Below are 25,641 nucleotides of genomic sequence, written 5' to 3'. Positions count from 1 at the left end.
CGTCGACCTGCTGCTTGGCGGCATCGAGCTCCCGCGCGAGGCCACCGCAGGGGATGCCTTGGGGCCGGCTGGCGCTGGGGAGATGGCCGGTGGGTGCGGGGAGGTGGACAGCCAGCGGGGAGCAACGGCAGTGCGGCCGTAGGGAGGGAGGGTGGCGTGGAAAAAGGATGGGGAGGTGGAATGGATAAGGCATAGGCGAACAGAAAAGAGTGAGAAAAAGAATGGGACGGGAAAAAAAGAAAAGGAAAAAAAGAAAAGAGAGAAAAAAAGAGAAGGGTATAATGGACATTTCAATTTTTACCTATTTTAAACAACTAGGAGAAACTATTTTGTTAAACATTTTTTCAACCTGATAAGCTGGAGAGAAAAAAACTGCTTCAAAAAAAATCACGACCACAACTATTTCAGCTAGAACCACGTTCTACCAAACGAGCCAAGTTGAGCACTGGAGCTCCTCCATCCCCGTGCTGCCGCGAGGGCGGCCGGGCGCGGTGTAGTGGTCGCTCTCTCGCTCGGCTTTCCCTGGCGCAACCGGGGCAAGTTGCTGGATCCCCTGCCTGGATGGCCGGGCGGGCGCATGTGCCGCGGCACGGAATCCGGCGATCGGGGAGAGGCGCTAGCCGCACCTGCACCTGGCAACTTGATCACGGGCGGCGAGCATGTATGCACGAGCAAGTTGGCATGGCGCCAAGCAATTATCGGTGGCGCCTTTTGGTGGTGGTTCAACATTTCGTTGGAGCGATTGATTATCGTGGGCTCCTGGCGCGCCGCCAGCCACGTAGGCAGCATCACGGCCAACGGCCTTTGTTAGATTTTAGAGAGATGGCGGGCTGGAGCTAGCTAGACTGGGGGTTATTTATGGAGTTCAAAGCTCATGAATTTGACAGAAGATTTTTATACTTTGCTCAAAAGTCGTCGTCTCCTCCATGGAAAGAAAAGCGTTTGCTGTTCAAAGTCAACTGTCTCGAGGTCAAAGGGCGCAGGTACGTGTAGTTCCGTCGGTTCCTGAGGTTGACAATTGATAGCTTTATTTTGAAACCTGAAAGTCAGCTCAGCTTTTTCTATATGTAAGAAGCATGTCGGCTCAAACTCTCAGCCGGTGCTGATCCGGTGGAGCAAGTACTTCCGTGACGACTTGGTTTTTGTTTGGGCTGTGGCCCTGCCACACCCAAAAGATTCAAAGCCCAACGTTCTCGGCCTTCGAGGCCCATGAAGTCTTCGCTGTTGTCCAGGCAAAATATCCGGCGGGCTGGGCCTTGAACAACCAAGGAAGCTAAAGCCCAGTAAAACACCGCCTCCGCCCTCCGCTGCGCTGTCTCTCTGCTTGCCTCTCTGCACGTTCCAACCGTCCCTACCGATAGAGACAGAGTAGTCTGGCCAAAGCAGAGCTCCTGCCGTTCCGACCCACCAGATGTTCGGCGGCGAGCACCACCACAAGTATAGATGACCATTTGCCCGCGGCCCATGGACTGACCCACGGCACGGCATTTTGGCCCGATCCAGACACGACGGCCTTGTAGGTCGGGCTGACCCGGCCTACACCACGGGCCGGCCCTGGGCCACTACCTCAGCCGCTGCGGGGAAAAGAGGAGTCGGAGCCGTGCTGCGGGCTGGCATGGGCACGACGAGCCTATTAAGGCCCACCGGGCCAGCGGGTCGGCACGGCCTGCCTAAGAAGGCAGCAGGTCGGACCTGGGCTGCTCCTTCGGCACGTGGGCCGGCCTGGCCTGGCACGATTACTGAGCGGGTCTAAACAGGCCGGGCCTAAGCAGGCCAGGCCTAATCGGGCTCGTGACAGGCCGAGCTGGGCCGCTCGTTTGGCCATCTATGACCACAAGAACCGGCAAGTGAACCGCTGCCTTTCGCCATTTCCTCGCCGCCGCGAGGTACTCTAACACGTAACCTTCTTCGAGCTCCAGGTCCCGCTCCGCTACGAGCTTCCAACGAACACCGCCATGGCGCGAGAAAGGAATCGGAGACTCGGAGCAAATGAAAGCGCTGGCGTGGCATTCGCAAAGTCCGCCACGACGACACGGAGGAGCAGCCAGATCTCGACAGTGACGCTGCGCGCTACTGAACCCGAGCCACGCCCCTGCCCTTCCATCCTCTATTGCGGGTTGCCGTTCCTGGCAAAAGCCTCCCTGCCCTCTTCAGTTCAGGGTAACCAAACCGGAGCCTTTCAGTTTCATCAACCAATTCGAACTGGTACACTACTACGCGCGAATGGTTAGTGGCTGGATCCTTCCTGCCGAGGACGCCGCGTGATGTGTGCATCTATGATCCATGAGCTATGAAGTAAGAAGGCGCCTCAGACAGTTGACATGGCTCTGCCCTGTGGACATGGAGATGGTGTTGACACTGGCACTGACGAACACAGCACAGCGGCAACGGGAACATCTGCTGGGACTTGCTCTGAATAGTTCCTGAATAACGAACTTGATCTTACGCAAGAGGAAACTCGAAAGTCGAAACCGCATTGTCTTCCCTACAACGGCAAGCAAAACTGGCATGGTGTGTGTTATTGGAAAGATGAATGATTCATCACAAATTCTACTTGGCTAACCACGGCAGGTTCGAAAAACACAGGCCCAACTGAACTCCGAAACAAGGATGGAGGTGGAGGAGACGCCGCCGCCGCCACCGTCACGGCGTCACCCATTCATTCCATGGCCGATAAGAATGAGAGGCATGTTTGGGGGGAGGTGATGTTGATGTAGTCTGCGTGAGTGGGGGCTCTGGTGCTCACTTCTTGTTGTGTTTTTGCAGTTAGCCGAAAGCTGCCAACCTGGAGTACCTATTATGCAAAGCTCTGCCCAGCATCCCAGATGAGAAGGCCACATAAGATGGGATGTTGCCATGTTGGCATGGAAATGCATGTCTTGCAATTAGGGAACAAAATCTTACATCTGGCCGCTCTATGTCGGGCTAGTTGGCTATGTTGAAAAGATTTTGGTTGCCTTACATCATTTTTCATGTACCTGGGATATATAAAATAAAACTGCCATTTTTAATAGCTGGGTAAGAGCGCCATGCAAGTTTTGTTTTTAGACGATTTTGTTCCGGATGGGGTTTTAATTTTGGCTAATATTTTGGTCGAACATGACCAAAGTTATAACAAACATTCAATTTTTGAATCAGACATGTGAAAACTGAAAACCCATCTTGCCGGCTGTGTAGTGTATTTACATGGAAGAAGCATGTCCATTCTTTCTTCCAACAAAAAAGGAGAAACTCTGCTTCTCACAAAAATACTACTACAGCCAGACAAAATGGCAAAAAGGGACGTGACTCTGACTAACTGATTATTAACCCTAATAAAAATTGACAAGAGGGTCAACAATCAGTGGCCAGCAAAAATGACAAGCTCCTAAGCCGTCAGATCATGCCCAGCGTCTGCACCAAGCCGCCCATTTGCAGGGCGGCATCCTTCCACGCGGACGCGGCGGCGCGCTGTCCCTCGACGAACTCCATCGCCCTGGCGAGAACGCCGCCTCGGCCGCCGTCCGCCGCCGCATTCGGCGCCTTGCCGCAAGTTTCCGCCTTGATCGACGACACGTACGCGCCGAGGTCATGCACGCTCGCCGGGTCCCGGAGGCGGAGGAAGTCCATGGCCAGCTCCACGCCGACGTGCGTGTAGCAGTCGCCGGCCCAGCCGGCGAGGAATCCCCTCGTGCCCTCGTTGAGGATGGCACCCGGGAGCATGGTCACCGGGTCGCGGACGTTGGCGACGCGCAGCACCTTCACGCCGAGCTCGTCGCACCGGTCCTTGAACGCCGCGTTGCCGACACGGGGCCCGCCGTAGGAGAAGACGGTGACGGGCACGCGGCGCCCGGACGCGTCGCGGTTGAGGCCGAGCTCGGCGAGGTCGTAGCCGAGCAGCATCGCGAGGGCGCTGCCCATGCTGTGGCCAGCCAGGGTGACGCTCATGTCCTCGTCGGGGTGGTCCTTGGAGAAGGACGTGACGAGGCGGGACACCTCGCGGAGGAGCTGGTCCCGGCAGCTCCCCATGCCGCCGACGGAGGACCGGCACGCCGCCTTGTCGGCCGAGGAGGTGTAGAGGTTGAGGAAGCCCGACTCGACCTTGACGCCCGGGTGCGCGCCGCGCGCGTCGTCGAGGCGCGCCGGCTCGAGCGCGCTCATGAGGTTGGCCGCCCACTCCGCCTGCGTCACCGTGCCGCGGAGGGAGACGAGGACGTCGCGCCGGCCGAGCCGCAGTGTCATCTCGTCGGTGGACACGGCGACGTACCCGACCCAGCTGGAGCGGCCGCTTGTGGACGGCGGCCCGGCGACGTCGGGCGTGGCGTAGATGTACCGCGTCACCTCGTACCCTGCCCCGGCCGCACCGGCCTCCTCGAGAACGCTCTCCTTGTCGTGCTTGCAGCACATGTGCCGCGGCGACGACGGGTCCACGTCCAGGACCTTGTAGCAGGCGCCGACGAGCTCGCCGTAGCGCGCCACCTCGTCGCGCACCACGGGGTGCAGCGGCTGGAGCAGGCCGTCCCAGTCGTGGGACCCCTGGACCTGCCTCCACATGCTCGCAATGGACGCCGTCCTCCGCGTGCTTGTCCTCGCCACCGCGGCGGCCGGCGCGCACGTCCTCTCGGCGGCGGCGGCCATCGTCGCCGTGCACACTGTGGCGGCGGCGGCGACTCGAGCGCGGCACGGTTTACGATGGCGGGTGCTCGTGGCCTGGTGAAGGGAGCATCGCGGTTGGATAGTGGCTGTGGATGCCATTTGTTCGTGCACGGATTGGTACTGTCCCGGGAGATCGGGCGCGCATGTATATATAGCGCGTTTTGAATTGAGCACGGGCACGCGTGCCTTCCCCTTGCTGAGCCACGTCGCGGAGAATGGCACCAGCCATGACAAGGGCCAGAGCTGACAGCTGGTAGGCGCCCGCGCAAGCTGATAACGTCCCAGCAACGGTCTTCAGAGTCCCCCGCTTCAAGATCTCTCATCTCTCTGTCTAGCATACCCCATTAGGTTGCCAAACTATGGAGAGCAATATGGGTCTAGAAAAGGCCGTGGACAGCAACCCATGTAATTCTTTCAATATAATAAACAAGAACCACAAATTTAACTCAATACAACTCAACTTGAAAAAATAAACCTTCAAATTTTCAACGCAATAATCGGATTTGTCAAAAAAAAAAACAGGAACCACGAATTTAACTCAGTACAACTCAACTTGAAAAAAATAAACCTTCAAACTTTCAATGCAATAATCGGATTTGCAAATTTTTTGCTATGAATTTTGACAAACTTTCCACTATTAGAAACTTATTAACGCTTATCTGGACAATTCATAAGTTTCAATGGATTTTTTAATTTAAAGTAAAAAAACTGGGTATAGATTTAATTGACACGTACAAGAAATCCTACTACCATGTTTTTATGCACGTTTACTATTCATGCAGATCATCTATGGTACATTCTTCACATTTTACATTCAAATTATCCATGTGTAACAAACAAAACTAACCTTTTCAGAAGCTAGAGCTCGTGCACCTATAAGATAGGGTCCTTTTCTCAAGTACAAACTGGACGCACACAAGCACACCCATCTAGCACATGTCTAAATTAAACTATAGTACTAGAGCCTAACCTCACACAATGCAAAATTTTAGTTGACTGGCATCCACTCTACAAGAAAATTGGACATTTAGTTCAACTTCTCTACAAACAAACATGTCGTACCTTTAAGTCCAGTTTGAATAAGGTCTTAAACAAGGCATGCTAAGGGTTTGTGTGATTTTAAGGCAAAATTGATGTCCATAGTCCCACCCACCCAAACACACCCTAAAGATCGTACCATAGAAGAGGGGTTAGTAGTGCCAATGCGCTGGTGGAGGTGCTACACCTCTAGAGGGTGTCGATGGCAAAGGGTCATGTCACGTGCAGGGTTCGCTTCAACTCTAAGCTTTCATTGTCTAGCATCTGACATCAACTCATTTGAGGTGGAGGTTGATAATGGGAGTGCAAAGAGTGCAAAGAGAAACAACGAGCAATAGGGCATCACAGAGGATAGTAGCTACCAAGGTTACAATAAACATCTAGTGATAGCGGCATGGGTGCCCTTGGTTGGCCTCCCTCCTCCTTTCCGTATCTATCTCTTCCATCCATGGACCTCCTCATCCTCGAGTGCATATATGGGGAAAACACTGTGAATATTGCAAATTCATCTCAAAAGTATATAAACATAGAAGTTTGGAAAAACAATCTTCGTACATCTACACCTAATACTATGCTATGCATCCATGCAAAAGTTGAAGTTCAAACTCATTCAAGTTTAATTCATATAAAATGACAAATTTCATGTGCATAGACACTGGATGAAAAGAGCGTGTGTTCTCATATGGTCATAATGTCATATACATGTGAAACCCTAAAAACCCTAGCCCTAACTTAAAAACCTTAAGAAACTATGATCATATGGTCACTTCAAAATTAAGAGAAAATTCTCTACTTGATACTTAGAAAGTAGAAACTTTCTTATTTGACATTGAAAAGTTTGAACTTCCTTATTTGACAATGGCATGAACCTTTATTCCTCATTTGACACTTCCGTGCATTATGGCAGTTAACTTGTGTGAACATTAACCGCTAGATTCTCTCCCCTCTTTTGTTGACCAAAACGACATTTAAATCACCTTCGAAAATCACAAAACTTTTTATAGTTATACAACATTTGGAACTCATTTTACATAAAAAAACACATATGAGGCATTTGAAAGCTTAAATCTGAGATCCACCAAAATAAGCTACTTTTGAAGATTGTCTAAATTTTTAGAAAACAACCTTACTTTCCAAAAAATATGGAAATTTTGTAATATAACTTTCATGGGGTGAAGTAATTTATAAAATTATTTTCAATCACAAGTTATTTTAGAAATTCATATTTGTTAAAGAACTTAAATTTGTTTGTGTTGAAGAACTTCAAAATTCTCTTCAAAACTTATGATATTAAATAATTTTTTTAAATTACTTCATCCAAAATAGGAATATTAGGTATTTCTCTAAATTTTTTTGAAGAATGTTTGTGCCCTAAAAATTTGGATATTCTTCAAAGATGGCCTATTTTTGTGAATTTCTACATATGTATTTTTATGCAAAATGGATTTATCTTCATCTATTGTATCATAAAAAAAAGTTTCATGGATTTTGGAGGTAATTTGAACGTTGCTTTGGTCAGGAAAAGAGGGGAGAGAATCATTATTGTTCGCACAAGTTAACTTGCAGAATAGACGGAAGTATCAAGATAAGAAATGAAAGTTCAACCCAGTGTCAAATAAAAAGTTAAATTATTTTAATTTCAAAATAAGAAAGTCTGTGAAAGGCCTCTAGCCTAGTGGTTAGAGCACCTGAGTAACACCCACAGGTTCGGGTTTGACTTCCCGTATGAGCAAATTAAACGGATTTGGAATAACAAATAATAATAAATAGGTATCGGCTTCCCCTGCTGACTTTGGTAAAAAAAAGGAAGTCTCAATTTTCCTAGTTCCTAGTGTTATTTAAGTAATTTTCTCAAAAAAAACAAGTGATTTTCGAGCGCATGTGCTATATGAGGTGTCCCAGACTGGATAATTTTTATGCGAATGGTGTATATTTTTCAAACAAAAAAATAGGGAAACACTCTCTGCTATGTATTTCCTTTTAATCCCAAAAACAAAATGTCGAGCCCACACCCGTCGACGCAAAAAGGAGGCGTACTAAAGCAATGGGCCCTATGCATGGGCCTGCAGCGGGCGGCTGTTAGTGTTAAAAGTTTGAGGAGCACGACGCACGACGACGACGAAGTTGAAGTGAAGCGTATTGAAGCAGGCGATGGAGACGGTTTCCTACGCGGCCAATTGGGCAATCAATAATCCACGGCATCAGCACAACACCAAGTGAGCTAGCCCATGACCCTGCTCGTCCTTGCGACCCTACGTGCACGAACGGAGGCCATGTATATGGCCCCCGCGCGCTCCATGCCCCCCATAACGACGATATGTTAATTGATTGCGGATCTAGCATGACACACCATCGTCTTACGTAGGTACGTGGCCGCTAATTCTTCCTTGGCTCGCTCGCTTTTGGGGGCTTTCATTGGGGTTGGTCGGTGATGTGAGCTTCATTTGCTCTCGAAAAGCGGAGCGAAAAGGACCCCCGAACCATACATCCGGATCAGATGTACATCACATCTACCCATCGGACTTGCATTGTATTGCTTCTTCTGTTTACATGTATCTTCTTCAGTCAATTATATTTCAGCGACTTAGCGACCGACACGTTACCAAAAAGCCAACTATTATGTTTTGCAAGAAGAAGAAATACCTCTTTGGTGAGAGCACAACTGATCGATGGATTGCATCTATAATTCTATAGGATGTCGGTTGATGCACATGTAGGTGGCCCCTGGGTCTCCCGGCCGGCGGCATTGTCGTGGTTACGGCGTAGGCATCGGCCGGAGAAAGACACGCCGCCGCCCCCCCGCGCACCGCCCTGACACCCAACATCCGGCCGCGTCGCACGCGCCGGTGGTCGTCGGCGCTTTCCGGCCTCGATCGCATAATAACTTTGCAAGTCGCTGATGCTCCGGTTGCTTCGTTCCTTTCTCGGTTGCAGTTGCAGTCGTTCAACTTTCTTTCGCCGGTGGCCGGCTGCTGCCACGACGACCATTTCACCTTTTCGATCACATCGAAAAAAATGGCAACACACGCAAGGATGAACTATCCGCGCATGCGCTGCTCGTGCTCCTGCTCGCGGCATTGCGTGATAAGCATGGCTCAGCTCAGCTCATCTCGCTGGAGTTCGTGATCACCATCACCGCTGCTAGCGCCACAGTAAAACAGTCATTCTCGGTTGGGGATCCGTCCCTGTACTCCAGAAGGCATCGGTTAGTTGGTTTAAACGGTCGTGGGGCCGCATCACTCACAGACAGTAATTTCACAGAACAACAGCCGTATATACCTTGCGGCTTTCCGTGGAAGATCGGAGGCGAAAGGAACGGCCGGCCATGTCCCTGTAGCTCGCCGTAATTGGGGCAATGGCGATGGGGAGCTGAGGGTGACGGGAGGATGCGTCGTTCGAGTGAGAGCGAGAGTGAACAGTTGCTCTACTGTCGGAGCCGTCGCCGTCGCCGGAGCAGCTACCTACGCGCAGACCTGGCCGGCTATTGGCCGTCCAGATCGCCGAGACCCCGTCGCGTCCCGAAAAGGATCCCCATTGATTGCCGCGCTTCCGTCGGCCTCGAATCTGATCCCCCATGTGTGGGGTGGGGGGTGATTGGCTGATGACGACGACGACGACGACGCCGACCCGCGCGCGCAATCATGCGCAGGGGTTGGTTCTTGCTTGGCCCGCTCTCGCCGGAAACCGACCGCGGCCGCCGTAAACCTCGCTGACAGGGACGTGTACGTCGCTGATTCACGGCTGACAGAGATCGAACTGGACGTTTGGGATCGACACTGCTGCGATGACTGTTACAGAACACCGAAATATCCATTCGCCGTGGTGTTGTCAGTCCAGCTGAATGCCTGACTCTTTTTTGGTTTCTTCTGCCGTTCCATTGACTGCCATGGCTGCATATGGAATTATGGGCGGCGAGGATCTATACCCTGTTTTCGTAGCCTTATCATTGCCCGATCGAGTAGTGGTTGTTGAACTTCTTGAATGCGAGTGCAGGTCACACCGCGTACAACTGTATGTGCAGCTGGATTGCAACTTTGCAAGCTGAAAAGTTCACCTGCAACATAGCAAAACGAGAATGCCCCATGCCGCCATGCTTACAGTAGCTGTCCACTGCTAGTTCTCTAGTTCAAAAACGCGTCGGGAATTGCAATCCCTGCTGATATTCATATCAACTCCAAAATTATCTCAAGTTTTTTTATTTTCAAATTTTAAAAAGATTTGCAATGGCGATGTGACTTGGATAGCTCAAAGGATATGGAGTTGTGCTGGCAAGGGGGTACTACAAAAGCGAAGTAGCTGAACTGAACTCCAGATGATGAGCAGTGAAGAGGTCAGATTGCATTGTTTAGGAGGCATTTCCTGCAGAGCTAGCTGGGATCGCAAGATTCTGTCCTGCTCAATCAAGCATGCCGCGCCAGGATCGTGGCACGGATGCCTCCGAGATCCTGAGCATCGAACAGGACGCGGTCCTCGCTGGTCGCGTGATCTGGTTCAGTTCAGATTTTGCGTTCAGTTGGATATGCTAACGTCCTGTCCATGCCTACGTGTATGGACACAAAGGTTCTTCTTGATTACGGGGCTAATCCTCCAATGGCTTCGTTAAGATGAAAGCCGTCAGGCTCGCAGTCCCAGTTAAATGTCACTTTTGCGTTTATGCGATCAGGAAGCAGAAACAACAGATCACCTGTTCTCACACTGCTCATACACGCAACAAATTTGGCATGCTATCTGCTCCCTACTGCGCATTCCTCATTAGGCGCCAGTTCAAGGGACAAGCATGGTGGATGATTGGATTCAGAAGTGCAGGAGGCTCGCCAAGCCGAAGAAGAAAGGGATGAACTCTACATACATATTGGTTTTATGGATGGTTTGGAAGCAACGTAACGACCGAGTGTTCACAAGAAGCAGCCCCAAGCAACCAGCACAGCTCATGACAGACGTCCAGGAGCAGGCAGCCTACTGGTGCTCTGCAGGAGCAAAGCACCTTTGTTCTGTAGGTTGGCCGCTACAAGCGGCAATGCAGCGCACGACCTAGTGTATTAGTACCTAGGTTTACGCGCTTTTCGGTTGTAAATTCCAACGTGTAATCACCTAACATTCCCTAGTCATGTGCGTGTAGGCCCGCGTTGTACGAAACTTTTTCCTTCTTCTTAATGGAAAGATACGCAACTCTTCTGCGTATTCAGAAAAAAAAAACTTTTACATTCATGGAGCTAAATGGCGACTCGAGATGGCATTTTAATTTGAAGTCTTTTTATAAATCCAGTTTGGAACGCAGAAAGATATCTTGGTTATTTGGGGGTTCATGTGTTGGAAACTTGGAATCCAAACCTTTAAGTTCATGATATTTATGCAGGATATCAGATTAGCATACGAGGCAAGATCAGAAACGAAATATTCTGACATGACCGTAGGATCTGTTGGTAGGTGTGGAGTTAAATACTGACAACTTGTTTTGTCGTTTGCTAGTTAATATGTTGAGCTTGGTTTGGTGCAGACAGGTCGTTCTTGTGTCAAATATCATCCTGCCAGGTCAATTACCACGTCGATCACGAAAGAAAGGAACCTATGTGGCTGCCAGGGGCTGATGTTTTGGTGTATGATTCCGATACAAGGTACTCTGTTGTTAATGCTATTCGATTTTATTTTTTAAAAAGTATTGGTACTAGACTATGGCATTAAAAATACCGCATTGTTAAGAAAAGTACTAGGAATATTACCCGCATTTTCAAGGTAAATATTAAGTGCTAAAGACTCTGCCTTTTTAATATGATAGTTCGATAAGTCTATGACCCAAAGCATAATATATTCATGAACACATGGATCATGGAGTACATATATTTCTTATTGTGATAATCCACTAAAGGTATATGTGTTTTCTTATGTACCAATTTAAGGCATCCATATTTATTTTGAATTATTTATGATAACAAGTTGCGCAGTTCAGAAAAAAAAAACAATTCTGTATAAGGAATTGGCAGATTTCTTTGGAGAGTGAGAGTTGGGGAGGTTTAATGTACTATCCATGCGCTAGAGCAAACAATTGCTTTAATTTTGGCCATAATTGTTCAAGAACATCAATTTTGAGAAATATTAACATCATCCTTTAAATGTTGGAAGCAAAACCACACTAGGCAACCTACAATTTTGTCTCATCTATTGTCAAATTTTAATAAAAATGCGGTTGGGGGGGGGGGGATCAATCCCAGTTGCAATCTGCTAATGTTTTGGCCTGCTCACACAGGTTCATGAGCTGCATTCCCTAATATTTTAGTCCCAGCAGATACATCTAATAAAGAAACTGAAAAGCCAGGCAGTTTGCAAGAGCAGGACGAACAAATCCTAGGGGAAAGCAACATGGAACTCTGGAATTGGATCGGTAGGAATCTCTCTCAAATAATTGAGCAAGCAACTGATGATGATTAAATATTTATAATATTTGAAATAAACTACAAGTGGAAACTGTAGGTGGTTCCCAGATGAGGTTGCAGCTAAGCATGCCCAGAATCCTGAAAAGCACAGCTTCGAGGGGCCCGGCTCTGATCTTTTTAGACCTGACATCATATTACCTAGCATTTCGAATTGTTTTTTTTTTGGATGGAGCAGTAATGCTGGTAGCATTTTGGGGGAACATTTTTCATTGTAAAAAAGAGGAAAAGAAGCATCGGCTAAATAGCCTTGCCGAATATACAGTGACGCACTTGGGGACCCGCATCCAACTTTTAGCATAGCAACCGAACGTCCCACGAGCTGAGGAGAGCCTAGGACACTTGGGTAGTTGGGTAGTGCTGATCAGTCAATTGTCGTCGGATCGACGAGGCCGTCCGATTCAGATCCAACACCTAGACCATTCAACATCTTTGTAGATGAGATGCCCGTGTGATACACACAGCTTGAGAGAAGCGACATACCAGAATCCTTGCTCCAGTTACATTGTCAATAGCTGGACAACGTGTCTGTGCCAACAAAAACGAAATGAACCAAGAACTCCCTTCTGATCTCGCTGCTACAACGATCAGGTTGCGTTAATCCATCAATCTATACAGAGGGAATCGGCTAAAAAACCACCCGAAATCCTCCAAAAAGTAAATTGTCCAAGAGGATCGCTGGACGGTTGGTTAATCACTTAATCCTGACCGCCGGTTCGTCACCTCAGATCAGCCCCAGGGTCTGCAGTCTGCACCAGGCGTCCAGGCCTCCCATCTGCCGCCCCACGAACTCCATCACCTTTTTTTGAGAAAACGAACTCCATCACCTTGGCCAGCACGCCGCCGTCGCGCCGCTGCATCTCCATTTCTGTGATTAGGAGTAGTAATAATCTAATTGGTGCGATGATGCTGATCATCGGGAATGGAAAAGGTTGGGAAAAAGAAAAGAAACAGGTTCGGCAAGTGATTGGCCGGGAGAGATGGATGAATTGCACGGCCTGAATTCTTGACATCTTATCAGGGCAAGTCCCCGGCCGGGCTCGCGACAGGGAGAAATAAAGAAGCGGAGGCATGCAGCTCGAGTGTTGACTTGGGCGCTGCTCCAGCCACGCTGTTACACCGCAGGCGTCCACACGGTTGGACACCCAGCTCGCCGCTGATGCAGGTGCGCTGTTGGCATCCGTCATCAAGGCGTTGACGATTTCCTCCTCCTCCTCTCTCTCTATCTCTATACAACTAGTTCCAGTGCACAGTTATCAAGACTGGTAACTACTCCCTCCGTTTCTAATTATAAGTCATTTTAGCTTTTTCAGATGCATAGTTTTTTATATGTACCTAGATATAGTGTATGTCTAGATGTATAATAATATCTATGAACCTAGAAAAACCTAAATGACCTACAATTTGGAATGGAGGGAGTAGATAACTGTGCTGGTTGAGTGTCATAAGGATGAAATTCCTTTCACATATGATGAAATGCCTCCTCTCTTCGTAAATCTTGCTAAGTCAGTAAAATTAGTAATATGTGATGAAAATGAATGCTCATGAAACTCTTCGTGAAACTTTCAACCTACGGCCGCGAGTGAACATTCGATGCACTGGTCACTGAAAGATACTACTCCTTTTTTGCGTATTAATTAGTGACAGAGTAGGACTGGGAGTGGGTGACGTAGTGCTCCGTTTGGGAATTAGTAGGAGGGAACCATTTCTGTGGCCCTCATGTGTTGCCGTGGGAACAGCGCTGATTGAGCAAGCGTCATCTGTTGCTCACTGTGCTCTCTTGCTTGTCCAGTTGGTCCTCTGTGTCTCTAGTGGTTTCTTCCTGGAGGATCTGAATCATTGCTTCGCTTTCCTGCCGATTGCTTGACTCACCAAACCGGCAAGCAAGCGAAACAGAGTCGCATTCTAGCAAGAAACTAGCTACCTCTAGTACGTACCTTGATGAATCCTTGTTTTTTAAAAATCTGGCTGAGACTAGATCTGCTTGACCACCTACTATACTCGCTGAACGTACAGCAAGCATCATAGGCATACTTTATTTACTAGGTACCATACTTACAAGTTACTGCCATGTAACGTACGCACTGAGGTTAAGCGTCAAAAAAGTCAATGTTAGCAGACAGTAATTAGTAATTAGGCATACTAATGTGTCACTCTGTTCTCACCTGATCTTGGTACCTTGCCTAGCTGCAGTTCCGCGATTGCTGGAGCCTGGAGCTAGCTCGATCGCGCTGCATGCGTGTGAAGAGTGAAGACGGCCGGAGATGGACGGGGTTGATGAGCGAGGTCGACGGGCAAAAGGAGGAGCAAGAGCACGTCGTGCTCAGCGTACAGGGGGCAGGACATTAAGGAGGTGGAGTGAGACTGTGACTGTGAGAGACTGAGAGTGAACATGACTGACTTGCGGAGTGGAGCTCGTCGACATGGCGTGTTGCTGGCCAGCCACTCAAGCAGAGCAGCCCTGCAGGAGATCATCTACCAGGGCTCCGCCTCGCGCGCTCTTAATAACTCCGGTGTCAACCGAAAGCGACCGCCGGCCCATCCATCCTTCTCTCCGTCGCGCTCACCACCCGTCCTCAACAGACAACACTGCACTAATAAGGCCGATCGGAATCGACCGGCGCGGCGGCGGTTACCGTCGACGGCGACGTGCGCGCGTGGTTAGTTGTTTTTTCTTCTTTCCCCATGTACTGTATAATTAGGCGCACCAGACAGGAGCATGAACGAGACTGCTTCTCTCTTTCATGGCAACAAGCAAGATGTCCGGCCGGTCACGGATTCCGTGGCTTTGGACGACGACGACGACGACCCCCTTTTAACCCTGTTGACGGACCGGATGCAATGTAACGTGGGCAAGGTTCCATGCACGTACCATCACCATGATCAGGTCCTGTGCATTTGTGTGCTTATAATTTGCGGCCTGCGTCCCGATCATGCAACTTGACGCGATCGAGCGAGCTTTTGGACTTGACCGGCAAGCGGCCGGCTAACCGCAGCCGGCGACCGGTGTCGTCGTGCCGGCCGGGGCTGGTGCTGGTTGGTGGTCCTGCGGCACCTGCGAGTCAACGTGGCCGGCCGGCCGCACAAGTGGCGCACGCACGGCCGGTCGATCGCTTTAATCCGTTATACGTACGTACACACGTCAATACGTGCCGCTTCCCGGAAACTTGGAAGGCGTACGTACGTGTGCGTGGCATCGATACAACGATGTTGTACCATATACCATCCAGCACACGGATGGATATAAACGTGCGTACGTAAGTGTAGAAGATTATGGCTACTAGCTAGCTAGCTGTAAAGTCCACGACCATGTGTATACGCCAAATATGCACGTTCCGTGCACGGAACACTCGCTCGCTGACACGTACGCACGCACAGCGCGGCAGGTCTCCGATCGATGCACGTACTCGATCGAGCTACACTACACCACGCACCGCCAGATGACACCAGCAGCAGCAAGGTCTCCGGCGACAGCTTCCTAGCAGCGGCCATGATCAACCCTTTTGGTCGATCGATGTGCGTGCGAGGCGAGACGGAGCTGGCGCCCATTACTTGCGTACACTGGCTTGTCGAGATCCGGAAGGGAAAAAAAAGGCGCGGTGATGTGGAGTGGAGGAGCGTGGGGCTGGGGCATCGGCGTCGAGGAAGAAGTTGGCTGATGTTTTTCGAGTCAGGACTCAGGAGAAAGAAGCACGGGGCTGTTGTTTAACCAAAGAAGAGGAACGAATGTAGAAAAAGAAGGAGGCGTTGGATGCAGATCCAATGGTTGAGAAATTCGAGTGTAGAAGTAAAAATACCCGAGTAGATGTTACGTAGCTCCTAACCGAAGAATGTGATTTTCGGGACAAGACGTTGTATTAATGTACAGATAGAACAAGAAGCACAAAAGGAAGATACGCTTAGCTCTTCTTGACGAGTAAATCGAATAGATTGGATGGGTTCTATTGTGTGTTCGTCCGCTCTGCTTCGAGCAAGGATTGCTCCGATTACATGATCGCTAAGGTTTACAGTGTCAAGGAACCGCTCGTAGGGTATATACACCTTATTGTGTCTAGGTTGGAGTCTATGTAGACGTTTTCAACAAGTTCATCCCCTTTCTGAGTTATGCATTGTGCTTGGGTTTGGATCCGTCGTCGTCGTGCGAGGCACCAGATCCTCCTCCCTGTGACGAAGTTTTGGCTGATTGGTGTTCGCCGGTGCATTCAGTCCAATGTTTTTTGAGCTCACCGCCCCCATGAGAAGAGCTCTTTTACGGTACACAATACTATCTTATACTACTGTTTGAAAAGGACTCGTATATAAGGATCTGATGGTTGAGATTAATTGTATACTAACCTTAAGTTGTAGTATAGGTAGTATACATGAGTAGTATAGGGGTATGATTGGATCGTGCTCGATCTCGAGCCTCCGCCAGGTTCACGCGCCCATCCAAGCGCGTCGGCAAGGCTGCGGCACAACCGGAGACGCTCCGGCAACAACGCCGGCGCGTTGCGAGCCCGCGGTGCCTAGGGATGGGGAGGCCGGGAGGAAGCCCAGCCATCGACGACGAACGCTGGTCCACTCGCCGCTGCACGCTGCCAGAGTCCGAGGTGAACACGAAGAAGCTCTTAGCCATGGAACGCTCAAGCCGCAATGCACAGCCTTCCCCAGCTTGTTGCGACGAGGCTGCACGGCCGGCTCTGAATTGGTTCTGAATGCGTTCTCGAATACCAAAGCAGAAAAAACGTTACGTCTCTCGATCCACATGTATCTCTGAGATGATCAAGAAATGAAACCATTGATGAAAGCTTCTGAGGAAAATTCTTCACAGGCACGAAAGATAGAGCACGCGGCGTTACCGGGAGATCGGGCGCCGCGGGTGTGCGTGCGGCGGCGGCGGTCGAGCCCTGTCAGATAGACGGCCCCCTAGATTAATTACAATTTTACCCATATAAAAAACAACCTATACTCTATACTACCACCTGGTAGTATTGTGCACCGTAAAAAAGCTTCACAAGAAATGCGCCTTCGGACCTCTACTTCTAAGCGTATGAATTCCCCCGGATCTTTGGAGCGCATCACAAGCCTGAGCATGAATGAACAACAATAACAAAATGATATTTAGACTATTCTAAAAAAAACTAGTATGATGGGTGAGCACATCCTCATGCTTATAAGTTGTGCTACTCTACTTCTATAAAGTCAGTGGAACTATTCCCAACACTACTCATGATACTTTCATCCCTATGGGAATTGACCTCGAGCTTCAACTTCTTTTGGCCATGTGGCACGGTGGAGATGAAAACGATTAGGATTACATCAGGAGCACTCAATATAGTTTTTATATTTTTTGTTAGGGGTACTTAAAAATCATGTTTATACAAATTAAATTCAACCCATTTTTCAAAGTAATACGTCCAAATTACTCCCTTCAAGTATAGCGAAAGTTCAGATAATTCCCTAAACTATGTTTTGGTTCAATTTACTCCTAAACTATGCTATTTGGTTCAATTTATCCTGTAATACAATTTATCCTTTTTGTTTCTCCATACACAAGTCGAATTTTAATTTGAGACTTTGTAGGATGGTAGTGGACATCGTAATCTATATTTTAAAATTATTTATGAATTGTTCATCATTATTTTTTATATAATTTGTATCTCAAGGATAAATTTTCTTATTAAAAATTCTACCCTATTAAAATAATAATAAAAATTATGATATAGTTTTCTAATATGTCTTATGATGTCTGCTATCATCTTGCAAAATTTGAACTAAAGACTCCACTTATGCATGAAGAAACAAAAATACAAATTGTGTTAAGAGGTAAATTAAACAAAATGTCATAATTTAGGGATAAACTAAACCAAGAAATACTTTAGAGGGTTATCCAAACTTTGGTTATGCTCGAGGGGAGTATTTTGAAATTTTTCCTTCTCCGAAAAGAAAGAAGAAGAAAAGCTATACACTGTGCCAACTAAGATGAAATGAACAAAGAATATCATCTTTGATCGCGCTTCTACGGCGATCAAGTCACGCTAATCAATCGATCTATACAGAGGAAATCGGCTAAAAAACACCTTGAATCCTCCAAAAATAAAATTGTCCAAGAGGATCACTGCCCGGTTAATCCTGACCGCCGGTTGCTTGCTGAGCTCAGATCATCCCCAGCGTCTGCACCAGGCCGCCCATTTGCAGGGCGGCCTTCTTCCACGCGAACGCGACCGCACGCTGTCCCTCGACGAACTCCATCGCCTTGGCGAGAACGCCGCCTCGGCTGCCGTCCACCGCCGCATTTGGCACCTTGCCGCAGGTTTCGGCCTTGATCGACGACACGTACGCGCCGAGGTCATGCACACTCGCCGGGTCCCGGAGGCGGAGGAAGTCGAGGGCCAGCTCCACGCCGACGTGCGTGTAGCGGTCGCCGCCCAAGCCGGCGAGGAACCCCCTTGTGCCCTCGTTGAGGAGGGCGCCCGGGAGCATGGTCACCGGGTCGCGGACGTTGGCGACGCGCAGCACCTTCACGCCGAGCTCGTCGCAGCGCTCCTTGAAGGCCGCGTTGCCGACCCGTGGCCCGCCGTAGGAGAACACGGTGACCGGAACGCGACGCCCGGACGCGTCGCGGTTGAGGCCGAGCTCTGCGAGGTCGTAGCCGAGCAGCATCGCCAGGGCGCTGCCCATGCTGTGGCCGGCCAGTGTGACGCTCATGTCCTCGTCGGGGTGGTCCTTGGAGAAAGACGTGACGAGGCGGGACACCTCGCGGAGAAGCTGGTCCCGGCAGCTCCCCATGCCGCCGCCGCCGCCGGAATCGGCCGAGGAGGTGTAGAGATTGAGGAAGCCCGACTCGACCTTGACGTCCGGGTGCGCGCCGCGCGCGTCGAGGCGCGCCGGCTCGAGAGCGCTCATGAGGTTGGCCGCCCACTCCGCCTGCGTCACCGTGCCGCGGAGCGAGACGAGGACGTCGCGCCGGCCGAGCCTCCGGGTCATCTCGTCGGTGGACACGGCGACGTACCCAACCCAGCTGGAGGTGGACGGCGGCCCGGCCACGTCGGGCGTGGCGTAGACGTAGCGCGTCACCTCGTACCCTGCCCCGGCCACGCCGGCCTCCTCGAGCACGCGCTCCTTGCCGTACTTGCAGCACATGTACCGCGCCGACGACCGGTCCACGTCGAGCACCTTGTAGCAGGCGGCGACGAGCTCGCCGTACCGCGCCACCTCGTCGCGAAGCACGGGGTGCAGCGGCCGGAGCAGGCCGTCCCAGTCATGGGACCCCTGGACCTGCCTCCACATGCTCGCGACCGACGCCGCCCTCCTCCCCGTGCTTTTCATCCTCGCCACTGAGGCGGCCGGCGCGCGCGTCCTCTCGGCAGCGGCCATCGCCGTCGTCGTCGCCGCCGTGCTAACCGTGGCGGCGGCCGCGACCACGCGCGCTCGGCATGGTTTAGGACGCCCTGGGCTCCTGGCCTTGTGAAGAGCGGATCGCGGTTGGATCGTGGCAGTGGATGCCATTTTTCATGCACGGATTGGTACTGGACCAGTGGATCGATCGGGCGCGCATATATATAGCCGTTTCGAGTTGATCGCGAATAGAATTTTTTGTTGGACGCATGAGGGAATGGGGCGCCCTTCGTCATCAGCGCATAGCCTGATCGAGTAGTGGTTGGTTGAACACTTGAATGGGGATAGCAGCGAACACTCCGTACAGGCGTACAGCTGAATATGCAGCTGAACTAAACAAAACAAGAAAATTCCCTGCATGACACTAGAAGATAGACCAATTCCCTGTGTGACACTTGAAATTTCAATCTTCCCTGTATGATACTGCAGTCGGTTCCGTCCACCAGACTCATTTTTTACCCATGGAAGCCTGTCAGATTGTTAATGTTGTGACCAAAATACCCTTGCCTATTGGACCCATCCGCTGGTCAAGGGCCTCTCTTTCTCCCTTCTCCCTTCGGCAGTCTTCTTTCTCCCGACCCTCCTCTTTCCTCATCCAAATCCCATCGACGAAACCCTAGGTCCTAGGCTCCATGGACCGTGTGTGGGCTAGCGGACGGTATCAAGGCGCGTTGGGACAGCGGCCGTGCAGGCGGGCACGGGAGGCCGCGCCGCAGGAGGCGCCCCGCTGACGGGCGCAGGTGGCCAAGTGAGAGAATGGGCAGGCAGGGGCTCGGGCTGTTGCAGGCAGGGAGAAATTTCAACCATGGTTCTTCCAAAGGATTGGCTTCCACAAGGGTGAATTTAACTAATCTGAACTGCGGAGTATTCATGATGATGTAGGACTAGATTCATGGAAGGTTTTTGGTTTGATTATCATAGGTCAAGTTATTTTCTGAACATAGACTTCTTGGCAACCGTAAGAAAGTGAGAAAAGAATTCAGATATTTTTGCTTTGATAAGGTTATTGGTTCAGACACTAACAATTTCAAGGATTTCACTAAATCTATCATAGATCAATATCCGCCAGGTTACTTGGAAGTGCCACATATTGAGTATTGTGATAGTATTCTGAACAACTTTTCTGAAGTTAAAACAGATCAGGATTTGCAGTTAATGTTTGACAAACACAGGCAGACAAAGGTTGTTGAAATATTCATTTCCTATACTGATCCCATGGAACCATATGTACCTATTACCGAGTGGCAGAGTGATGATACTCCCTCACCATCTGAGCCAGCATTTATGCCCTGTCTGTACATATTATGGGCACCATTGGCACAATTGCAAGAAGGGTAATCCAGATGACATTGCAACTCTCTTATGGCTGAAAGGTAATCTATCTACATTGCATTGTTTTCTACTTTCTTATTGCTAATGAACATGTTTACTATTTTCTTAATGTTATTGCTCATGCAGAGGACCTCAGTCAATCAGCTTGGAACCTCCAACTAAGAAAAATAAAGAGGAGAAAGATAATGCATCTGGTTATAAAAAATGAGCAAGGTCTCTATTTTCATTTAGATTACTATATCTGATTCTTTGTGCTACCTTTTTTCTTCAATTACTATATCTGATTCTTAGTGCGAACTACATTCATACATGCAGGTTAGCGACTAGCTCTAACCATCCAGATCTCATTTCAAATGATTCTCATGTGTCAAGTGAGCAAATAATTATTCCTCCATCTGTTGCAAAAATGATGAGGGGGAAGAAACAGGTTGGGATGAAGAGGAAGCTTAAGAGGAAGGGGGTAGTAAAAGATACTGCAAAGAAGCTTGTGCTTCCAATTGTTAGTCCTGCAATAGGCACTAGAAGCAAGAAGAACGATCCTGCAAGCCCTGCAATGAGCACCCGCAACAACAGGAGACTTAGTCTTTGAACTTGATGTGATCTCACTTTGATCACGTGATCTGTTGCTTTTGTAACAATATGATGTGTAATGGATGCTCTCATGTGGACTTGATGTAACATATGAGAACCTTTGTAAAGGTTGGTGACTTTGTGTTGGCTTAGATGTGCTAGAACTTGTGAACTTGAACCTGTGAAGTATACTGTCAACTATTTATGCTCAATGTTGGCTTTACAACCTGTGAACCTGTGAAGTGTGCTTGAAGCTGTGGAGTATGCTTCAACCTGTCAACTTGTGAATTGAACCTGTCAACTTGTAAATATTTTATATATGTGGTAAATATTGCCTTTAATCCATCATAAACATGTTTTGTTGTCTTATATAATACAACTCAATGTTGGTTGCCTACAGAATGTCATAGGAGGGAATTATACCTTGCGTTAATGCACACAGGGGTATTTTGGTCTTTTCCTCATCAAAGTTAACGGTGTCATTGGTGTCTAATAGTAGTGCATAGAAGGCATGAAACTTAGAGTCGGTGTTAAGATTGAAATTTCGAGTGTCATGTAGAGAATTGGTGTATCTTCTAGTGTTACAGGGAATTTTCTTTAAAAAAAACGGCCCATGCCGCCGTGCTTACCCGATCGAGCTGTCCCCTGCTTGTTCAGAAACGCATCGGGAAACGGTGAAGGCTGGGTGATATCAGCTACAAAATTATCTCTAGTTTTTTTATTCGAGATTTTAAAAAGATTTGCAATGGCGATGTGACTTGGATAGCACAAAAGGGCAGCTATAGGGGAAGTGCTGACAAGGGGGTACTACAAAAAAAGTTGCTGAACTGAAACTCCGGGTGATGAGCAGGAGAGATCAGAATGATTATTGCGTTGTGTAGGAGGCTTCTCCTGCAGAGCTAGCTGGGATCGCAAGATTTTGTCCTGCTCAATCAAGAATGCAGTGCCAGGAGCGTGGCACGGATGCGTCTGGGATCCTGGGCATCAAACAGGACGGATTCGCTGGTCGTGTGATCTGGTTCAGTTCAGAATTTTTGAGTGCAGTTGGATGTGTTAACGTCATGTCCATGCCTACGTGTATGGACTGTCGGTCTAAACCAGCCGGCGGGGCTGTTAAAATGCAATGATTGCTACTCATATTTTGCACCTAACTTCGTAGTTTGTTTTCCTCAAATTACATACGAAGTACTTTCTCTATTCTTTTATACATGACGTTGGTTAGTTCAAAAAATTGAACTTACTAATTAACGCCATATATAAAACGAGTGGGAATGGGAAGATTAATCTACTATTCATGATAGAGCGAATAGTTGATTGAATTTTGTCCACAATTTTTTAGGAAGATCAAATTATTAAATATCAGGATAACTGATTTAAAATGGTGTCGATATTCTTTAGGAGATCATTATCTAATATGGAGAAAAGGCCCATATTCTTTAGGAAGATCAAATTTTTAGATGTGTTGGATTACATGCCATATGATTTTTGTATGTACTCCCCCTATCTTGAAATATAAGATATTTTGTTTTGTCTTAAGCCAAACTATTCCATATTTGATAAAAATTATAGAGGAGAGAAATATTATTTACGATATCAAATGAGCATAATTAAAACTGTTATGAAATGTATTTTCATAATTTTTTATTTGATGGGTATTAGAGAAGACCAATTTCCACCAAAGCTCCTCCAATCCAAAACGAAGCCTAATTTGATGATACTTAATTTTCATTCACATCTAGACTAGCTCATCGTACCACTATATACAATTGGAGTATGATTTTAAAGTAGAGTCACCACCTACCACCATACTAAGACATTGTCGAAGTATTAATATACCACGAGGTACATTATTTTTTATTGACGAACTCATGCTATCATTTTTGAAGTTGTAGAAGTTTGGACTTGAGGCATATTGGTGCAGGACCGAGATCCTCACATGAAATGGGAAAACAAGCCAAAATGCGGCCGCATGATTGGTGAAGGGAGAAGAGATCGATGAAGCGATTGACCAAATAAGCTGCGAGATCCACGTATGTGTTCGGCCTGCCCATGCAGGTTCATGAGCTGCATTTCTTAAGATTTTATTCCCAACAAATACATCCAAAAGAAATTGAAAAGGCGGGCAGTTTGCAGGAGCAGGACGAACAAATCGTGGTGGAAAGCAACTGGGAACTCCGGGATTGGATCGCTAGGAATCTCCCTTCAGATAATTGAGCAAGCAACTGATGAAGATTAAATAGAATATTTGAAGTAAACCTCAAGTGGAAACAATAGGTGGTTGGTTCCCGATTGAGGTTGCAGCTAAGCATGCCCAAGAATCCTGAAAAGCACAGCTTCGAGGGCCCCGGGTCTGATCTTTTTAAACCTGACATCATGTTATCTGGTATTTTGAAATTGTTTCTTTTTTGGATGGAATAGTAATGCACTGGTACCATTTTCGGGAACATTTTTTCAGTGTCGGCAGGGTGTCGTTTTGCCGGAAAAGGACATCAGGAAAAAGAAAAGAAAAGAAAAGAACAGAAAAGAAAAGAAAAGAAAAGAAGCAACAGCTCCATGAGCCGTGCCGTGCCCTCGAAGTCCTATGTTCTCAAGAAGACACAAAATGTACGTGACGCATTTGGGATGTGTCACAGCATCCTACTTTTAGCATCGCAACCAAACGTCTTTTGAATTAAAAAAAATGAACAAGCGTCTTTAAAAAAAACGAATAATTGAACAAGAAACTGTCGCCCGCAACGGTGTCGCTGCTACAGGGGAAGAAGGTGAGCCGAGCTGCGGACTTGCTTTTGGCAATCATTTGCTGTTGCTGGGGGGCCAACGACAACACGGCTACCACCGTCAGGCATTCAGCGTCAAGAATTAAGCCATGGTGTTCCATTTTCCCTTTTGTTATCAAATGCTAAAAGATCAATTCAGCATATCTTCGGAACAAACAAAAAACAAACCAAATAAGAAATGATCGTCCCATTCCAAGTTGTCTTCCAACCAAACACATAAACACATGTTTAAGTTTTAACACCCCATCAGTTAAAAAATGCAGGCAGGCACGATACGGTATGGACGTCTTGAAAAGCTGTATAATACCATTGGCCCATACATACAACATCAATAGCTAGGAGCAGATATTTATGCCGAAAAGTTTAGCCAATAATCTGAATCCAATCAACCGGCAATATAATTAAGGCGGCTGGTTGGGGAAGCAGGTCGGTCGTCGTCCATCCTTTGATCCTTCCTTCCCTGGCGCGGCGACGGCAAAGCCGACGTGGCCGAACCCAGGCCGCGCCGCCCCCACGTCGACGTCGAGCGAGACGGTTGACGGGCGGGTTCACGGCAGATAGTGTTGACCTGGTGCTGATCCGGTGATCCCGCAGGGCGTCCACACGGTTGGATTGGAGGTGGACACCCTGCTGTCCGTAGGGCTGTAGCCTGTAGGAACCCGTCATCATGCCATCAAGGCGTTGACGTTTTTTTGCCACCCTGATCTCTCTCTGTGTGCACGGTCGCGAGTGAACATTCGATGCACTGGTCACTGAAAGATACTCCCTAATTTTTTTTCTTTTTGCACATTAATTAGACAGGGCCAGGACGGTACTGCTAGTACTGGAGCACAAGCAGGGTGACGTAGCGTTGTGTTTAGGAGGAGGGCCGTTTCTGATTTGCGTGTTGGCATGGGAACTGAAGTCTGGAACAGCACTGATTGAGCAAGCGTCATCTGTTGCTCACTGTGCTAGACTGCTAGCTACCTCTACTGTCTTGCTTGTCCAGTTGGTCCTCTGTTTCTCCTCAGTTTCTTCTCAGAGGATCCGGACTACCCCTTCCACTTTGTTGCCGTTTGCTTGACTCACCAAACCAGCAAGCGAAACAGAGCCACATTCTAGCAAGAAATTAACTTGCTATAGTACGTGTCTTGATTAAATAATAATCTACTCGCCGATTGTATAATATGCACCATATGCATAATTTACTAGACAGCATATTACTGCGATGAATCCACTGAGACTATATGCTTAGGACTTGTTTGGGATGGTTCGGACTCTAGCTCCTCTATAGGATTCAGGCTGAATCACTTCCAAACACCCAAGACAAAAATGTCTTTACTGTTTGGGAAAGTATGAACTGAGAGCTTGAGGCCAAAAAACAAAAGCTTTCTCCTAGCATTCTTCACGAACTGGCCATTGCTATCATACATGTTACTCTGTATATTTAATCACCTGTTTAGCCCGTGCCGTTTAACTAAAAAAAAGAGCTGCAAATTAAAAGG

The 25,641-nt window shown here is 48.3% G+C and overlaps 2 protein-coding genes across 2 annotated transcripts; both read right to left on the bottom strand.

The window, feature by feature from the left end:
• Positions 1-3,143: 3,143 nt before the first annotated feature.
• Positions 3,144-4,911, bottom strand: LOC117859222 (phospholipase A1 EG1, chloroplastic/mitochondrial). Its single transcript, XM_034742426.2, has one exon. The coding sequence runs from the start codon at positions 4,732-4,734 to the stop codon at positions 3,376-3,378; it is 1,359 nt and encodes a 452-aa protein (XP_034598317.2). The 5' UTR covers positions 4,735-4,911; the 3' UTR covers positions 3,144-3,375.
• Positions 4,912-17,966: 13,055 nt separating this feature from the next.
• On the bottom strand, positions 17,967-19,789 carry LOC117858700 (phospholipase A1 EG1, chloroplastic/mitochondrial). The gene has a single exon (XM_034741821.2). It carries the CDS (start codon positions 19,587-19,589, stop codon positions 18,237-18,239), a length of 1,353 nt encoding a protein of 450 aa, XP_034597712.1. The 5' UTR covers positions 19,590-19,789; the 3' UTR covers positions 17,967-18,236.
• Positions 19,790-25,641: the final 5,852 nt, after the last annotated feature.

The sequence above is a fragment of the Setaria viridis genome, chromosome 5 (assembly GCF_005286985.2).
Source record: "Setaria viridis chromosome 5, Setaria_viridis_v4.0, whole genome shotgun sequence".
Lineage (NCBI taxonomy): Eukaryota > Viridiplantae > Streptophyta > Magnoliopsida > Poales > Poaceae > Setaria > Setaria viridis.
The sequence above is the reverse complement of the archived record's forward strand: the minus strand, read 5'-3'. Positions and strand labels throughout refer to the sequence as shown.

Coding starts and splice junctions, on each gene's coding strand:
- LOC117859222 (XM_034742426.2), bottom strand. CDS start 4,734: ATGGCATCCACAGCCACTATCCAACCGCGATGCTCCCTTCACCAGGCC.
- LOC117858700 (XM_034741821.2), bottom strand. CDS start 19,589: ATGGCATCCACTGCCACGATCCAACCGCGATCCGCTCTTCACAAGGCC.